General features: G+C 39.3%; 1 protein-coding gene across 1 annotated transcript; it reads right to left on the bottom strand.

Annotated features, from left to right (window-relative positions):
* Positions 1–3,018: 3,018 nt before the first annotated feature.
* LOC104515040 (kelch-like protein 13) lies at positions 3,019–6,691 on the bottom strand. Its single transcript, XM_010158872.1, has 2 exons — positions 6,582–6,691; positions 3,019–4,568 (listed from the first exon to the last, which is right to left on the bottom strand). The coding sequence occupies exons 1-2, from the start codon at positions 6,667–6,669 to the stop codon at positions 4,081–4,083; spliced, it is 576 nt and encodes a 191-aa protein (XP_010157174.1). The 5' UTR covers positions 6,670–6,691; the 3' UTR covers positions 3,019–4,080.
* Positions 6,692–6,906: the final 215 nt, after the last annotated feature.

Raw genomic sequence — 6,906 nt, 5'->3', positions numbered from 1 at the left:
TAAGGTGCAAGCCAGGAGGAAATGGGACACACTACTTCAACACACACGTACCTTTTACTTGGTGAAAACTGCTTATATACTTCCAAGTATGCACAAGCTGAAATAGGGTTACGTTTATCAGAAGTACATTACATACCAGCCGTGGGCTACTTTCTCCCTTGACGCGAGGACCGTGCCACTAGACAAGCTTTATCGATTCTGATTAGGAACAGAGGAAGTAACAAAGGTGTTGGCTACAAATAGGAAAAATTTAAAAAATAACAACCAACAGATTCAGACACCAATACAAAGATGAGGTAATTACTGTCTGGAGGGTAAATTAAGAAGGAACAATTCTAGTAGGTAGAGTGAATTTTGCAAAAAAAGTGCTCTGATCTTTCCAGATCAGAAAATCCCCAAATCTTTGGCTATAAATTTCTTCAGATGTTTGTACTGTGCTTATTGCTGTGGCATGAAATTATTTTTTGATGTCCAATCAGCCCATCAGACTAACACTCTAAGGCTTTGGGGAGAATTTTATTTATCTCTATGCAATCTGCCCTAATCCAAGACTTCCATTATCCCACTAAAGAATCAGACAATTGGTCTGAGATTCTGACTGTCACGAAAATCTCCTTGAAGATTACACATGCCACCCTCAGAAACAGAATGGGCAATTTTAAACAGCATTTCTATGAGAAAACAACTCATTTTTGTCGTGGGAACAGGCTAAGACTCACAGCGACTCTTCAGCACAAGAGAACGCTGGAGCTGCAGGTCAGGCATCAAGCTGCCTTCTGCTCCTCCCGCTCTCACCCCTTCCCGACAGTTCCATCAGCCCACCAATGCCCCAGGACAGGTTGGGTCACGAATTCCTCACCCTGGGGCAGACTCTCAGACTTCATACAGGTTTCTAAGGGAAGGGGAGCCATGGAAAAGCGGGCCTCTGCAGGTGATCAGCTCTTTGATACGAACAGAGCAAAGAAACTTCAATAACCTGGGTTTTCAGAGGTTTTCTCCTCCATCAGTACTGTCCTATTTCAAAACACAGCACACGGGAAATACCGTCCCAGACGTCTCGAGTCAGAGTGCTGTGTTTTAGCAGGGATATCTGCCAGGCCTTTTGAGGAGCTGTATATGGAAGAGAGAACTTCTGGTATTTGCTGCTAACTGGGCACCAAAAAACCCAAAGCCAAATGGATTCCGAGATTGCAGTGTGGCTCTGCCATCATCGGGAGAGGGCAGACAGCTCCAGCCGCTTTCCTGGATGGCATACTGATGTAGTCTTTACTGACATTTAGGTCAAATATCTACTAATTGTTTTTTTATCCAGATGTTTTTCTAAATTAGGTACTGTAACTGCAAAAATAAAAGCATTCAAGATGCATGAAAAGAGGCAGCTGCTTCTCATCTGGACACTGCTGGGTCTAGATACTATGACAGGCTTACTCTTCATAAAAGCAGTCTTACTGAAAATGGAGAATGAGTATCTGCTGTACCTACATGGACACCTACAGCTGTGCAAAGGGGTTGTTATGCTGTGGTTAAGGAAAAATGTAATGAGCATCAAGACATTTTACACTGCATTACAGAAGAAAACCGTTTGCAGTTTTTTGGCAAAGCTTTGATGTTTGCTTTTCAATCCTGGTGAGTCGATGTTAATCAATGTCATCATGAACACTATAATCCAGAGGGAGTTAGAAGAAAAAAACCTCAAAGATTAAATGTAGTGCTTCAATCAAATTAATCTACTATGCTGTGTCCAACACTGATGACAAAATCATGCTCAAAAAGAATTCTTCCACTTTAAGTAGATGGATAATGAGTCGCTAAAGATCAATCTCTACATTGCGGCCATATAATAGCTACTGCTATTTTCAAGGCTCAGGCAAAAAATTGACATCCTGACTTCTAACCATCTCATAATGGTTAGAAACCACCCTAACTTTCTCCCAAATAGAGAATACCCACTTTTACAGTATGCATCTCCTCTTCCCAGCAGACAGCAGGATATTTACATTATCCAAAAGGAATTGCAATTACTTCAACTACTTTTCTGTTTAATTAATAAAATAGAAAAGGAATGTGGATTTCAAGGGATTTAAACTCAAGCAGGTTCTCAAATCTAGCCTCTGAGCTGGAAAAAGAAAATTAGTAGCATGAGACACTTAAATGATGTAACAACAAAGCAACATTTTCCTGTCTGGCACTTTGCACAGCATTAGAAGGGTGTTCTTAAGGTGATGAGCCAATTCATCTTAACAGTCCAAGAGTACCCACTGATGCCACTACTCCACCTGCAACAACCTTGCACAGCTACCCAGAATTAAATTTTTTTAAAAGAGGAAGAATTGATTTGATTTTAAGCTAAGAATTACAAATGCTTACACATAAATTTTGTTAGTGATCACTACCAGTAAACTGCACAAAGAATAGACATCAGTACTTCCAAAATTGACACCACAGTAATACATCTGCTTGATGCATCAAGAAGGGACCACGTGCAAATACTACACTCCAACAAAAGAGTACTGAGCTTTACATGGTTATTGGTAATAGGTACCACAATAAAATAAGCTGACTTAAACAGTTTGCCCCAGATGATGTCCTTCTGACAGTGTTCATTAGCAAAACCATTAGTAAATACAATGGGAAGCTCAGAACAAACACAATGGTATTAGCCTTCTATAAGCACTCAGAGCTGCACTTGTCAGCAGTGTGCTGTATTTTGGAGCAGATCAAGATTTTTGTAAATTTGCATGGCTGCACACATCAGTAGTCAAGCCCCAAGGTAAAAAAAAAAAAAATAAAATAAAAAAATAAAAGACTGCTCTTTGTCAGTTCTTAACAATAAAATGAACACATCAGGCCAAAATAAATTCTTAAAAGTAGGTCAAAAATACCCATTCATGATCACTTCTGCATTGGTTTCCTAGCAAATTCATCTACCCACACAGACATACGTAATGCGTATCCTGGAGACAGCGAGGCAGAGGAAGAAAACCAAATACATTAATGAGGTAGCTTAGACTGAATAACTGCAGTTAAAAGTTTTATTGAACAAAAGAAGGTAAAACGTGGTAGTCCAAGTTCACTGAGCAAAAGCAGCTCTCTCGCCGAAGCTGCACTTTGTGCTAAATAACCTTATTAACTGAGACTATACAGAGGACACATTATGCAAGTTACCTCAACAGCAAAGGAGAAAACGTAGATTAAATTTGATCTGATGGAACAATTTGGTCAAATTCAGTGGCTTAAGTTAATGTTTCTAGCCCTTATCTACCTATATTCAGTACAGGCATACAACAGAATATACAACTGCACCGAATTCCCGTTTGTTAATAGTGTTTGCTCCCAGGCAAGCGGGAGCCACTTCCTGAAAAAAAACCCAAATTAAAAAAGCCAAACATTTTAAATCTTTTGTTTGAAGCATTACTCAACCGACTCAAGAAAAACACTCTATATATGTTGTAAAAAAAGTCTCGGCCTCTACAAGGTCTGCTTCCTGTATAGCACTAATATTTTAAAATTATTTTATTTCTCCCCTCTGCCTAAGAAACTTCATATGCTCTGAAAGCACCCACAAAGTCAGGTGGGTAAAGAGATATGTCAAAAATACTCTGTAAAAGAGGGAGGTAGCTCAGGCCCCTTGGCAACCTTCTGTCTTAGTTCACATTGTTGTGGTCTACCTCCCCTTGTAATCTGCAGTCACACATAAAAGGATTTCAACTATGAAATTTAGTGAAAGAACGTGTTCAATACAAAGTCTTCAAATTTGACTCATTGGGCTTCCAAATGTAGGCTATAAGGTATCTCACACCCAATACACAACATTAATAACGTACCTAGTTCATACATTTTATAGACAGTATCTTCTCATTTGTTAAACATTTGGCTCGGGTGAGTACATCTGTTTTTTGTTAACCACTTGACAAACATTCTAGGCCAAACAAACAGCACAAATAATGTCAAAGTCTTTTTTTTCCAGTAATTGTATGAAATGCTGTAGGCTAAGCCTAACAGAAACTACTGAAGAAAAATAATAGACTCCATGATGCAGTGCAAAGGTGTTACTACAACATCATAAGTCAAGGGATGTTTCTAAGGTGCTGAAAGAGGAGATTCTCTAGACGGTGACCCTGTATTGTCCTCCGGTGGGAAAACAGTAAGAGTGCAGGCTCGAATGCCACCAAGTGATTCTGGAAGGTCAAATACTTTATGCCACTCATCTTTTTCAGGATCATATTTCTGAACTATTTCCACCATACATCGATTATTCCAAGAATATCCTCCAACAACATAGATTTTATTTTCAAAGACAGCAACCCCAACATCACTTTGCCCACGTAACATGGCAGCAATTGGAGTCCACTGATCTAGAGTTGGTGAGTAATATTCACAGCTTAGAACATCATCATAATCACTCGTTCCTCTAAAGTGATTTCCACCGATAACATACAGCTTGTCTCCTACAGTACACATGCAATGCAGACCTCTGACTGTCGTCATCGGAGCTTTCTGAGTCCATTTGTCTGTGTCAGGGTCAAAACACATAAGTTCCTTTTGGAAAGTATCATGGGTAATTCCCCCTAGAGAAATAAAACACATGTTAGAGTAGTGCTCACCCCAATAAGCAATAAATAGCAGAAACATACATTTTGGTGAATTAATTCAGCCTTCCCTAAAACTCTGTCACATTAGCTTAGATGACTATCACAGATGCGCTCCATTTCAAATGACACTTTTAATGCACCTTGTTCCTTTAAATCTGCATATGGAAAGAAGCATCCATGTCTCATACGGTACTTCATTACATAAGGTGGTACTGGCACATTAAAAGAACAAAAAATTGTTACTTATGTTTCATATTGGCAAAATTATTTTGTTGCTTACATTTGTTTGCTAGTTTTGTTTCTCACCATCAAGAAAACAGAAATCCATTTCCCTTTCAAATTTTGATGCTATGCTACTGTGTTTTAACTGGTCCTATCACACATCAGAATTCTCTGCAGAAAAATTTCTTCACCAACTTGAACTGAAGAGAGAGGGGAAACAGCTTTCAAATATTCTTCTGTTAATAGATGGCTACGGTTCTCTCTATATTTACATTCTTCACGGTACCCTGCAAAAGCAGTTGGAGAGGCTTCAGGGGTAATCTCAGACCTATTTCCCATCACTGGCTGAAGCGTCCCACCTTTCGCAAGGTCGCTAGGCAGGTCAGAAAGCAGTCGCACCAATTTCAGACACTGCAGGCTTATTCGTTACGGTTTAAGACCATAAAGCAACTATATTTGAGGTGCTAAAAAGCATTCAGAGAATAGACTGCTACTGAACAACCTCCAGCTGGGCTACCCGTTCAACATCTTATCATCACCCTTGGATTATTAGCAGATGGAGATGGCGTGGTATCTACAGGAGTTATGAAGGAAAGAACTTCATTCTTCAGTTGAATCAAATATGGAATAACAGGACTGTCCAGACCTGGCACTTAATGACAGCCATAGCAGTGACAGTGCTTGGGAGTGTGTCAAGAGAGGTTTAATGACAAATGAACCAGTCTTCACATTTTCAACCCCAAAAGTGTCCATACTCATGGGGATATAAGGACTGGAGGAGGAAAAGAAAAACCTGTGGGAAATACACAGCATCTACATGAAGAAAAACATAGCAGGGAGCACGTATATGTGCCACCTGCAGTAAAACCAGCAAAATGGGCAAAAAAGTATAAATAGCAGCACAGTGACTAGAAGCTAACTTAAAGGACTTGCCCACAGAAAAATAAGTAGCTGTACCTTATGGTAAATTTTAAAACAAATCCTTCCTCGTCTACTGGCACAATGCTCCCCAATTCAAAATATCCCGAGGATCAAGCTGCTCCAGTGTATCTCCCCACCAAGTCTTCACAGCTAAGCAACCTTGTCCCACCTCCTGCCCTGAATTTCAACGTGGTTTTTAGAGGACATCCCTTAAAATCACAGTAGGAGAACATACACAGGTCTGATCTCTGCAGAGATCATTGATAGACAGGTTGAATTGTCTTCAGAAAGTGAGCAGATACCAGATTTACAGAAAATTTATCGCTCCCACTTTGGAAAAAAATCAAATGAAACTGTAATATTGGTGACATGTAGGACCGAGGATGTCACAAATATAAGACCAGTGAAAGTACAGACATCAGTCGTATATTGTGATTAACACGAAAACTTATCCTTTTCCATTAGCTCAATGAAGGCAGATGATGTTCTTCAAAGTATTAAAACTTCCAGTGCTTTCCAAAAGGTACGAAACACGATGTGTTTAATGATTATTGCTACATAAAGGTATGTGTACGCTGTGGACAAAAAATGTATTCTGACAGTTAAAGTGAATAACTTATTTGGAGTTCAGAGCTATCACTTGTTATATAAAAGCATATTATCTAAAATAATTTTCTCAAACTCTGCAGTATATATGTTACTTGACTGGCTTCACAGGAATTTGCATCACCGCTTATGCCACGGCAAACCTACCTCAATCAGAGAATAATTTCTATTGACTTCCACTGAAATAAGAAAAGTTAGATAAGTAATTGTTTCACAGAGATGGTCACATGAATTATTTACCTGAAATATACATTAATCCCCCGTACACGGTTCCAGCGTGACCATAGTGGGGTTCGTTCATTTTTGCGACATAGCTCCATTCATTCATTCTGGGATTGTAACATTCCACAGTGGCTGTTTAAAACAAATGAAAATATAAAAACACTGAAGCTAGCACGGCAGTTTGGTTTTGAGTACAGTTACAGTGGCAGTAATATATTCATAAACAGAGGAAGTATCAATGAGAAACACTGTTCAGCTGAGCAAGTGTCAAGGGAATTATTGAGCTTTATGTCGACAGACAATACAGAAAAACTTCAGGCTCTACCCCAGAAGAACAAAAGGG

This window comes from Eurypyga helias, unplaced genomic scaffold, assembly GCF_000690775.1.
Source record: "Eurypyga helias isolate BGI_N326 unplaced genomic scaffold, ASM69077v1 scaffold16639, whole genome shotgun sequence".
Lineage (NCBI taxonomy): Eukaryota > Metazoa > Chordata > Aves > Eurypygiformes > Eurypygidae > Eurypyga > Eurypyga helias.
This window is presented reverse-complemented; position numbering and strand designations above follow the sequence as displayed.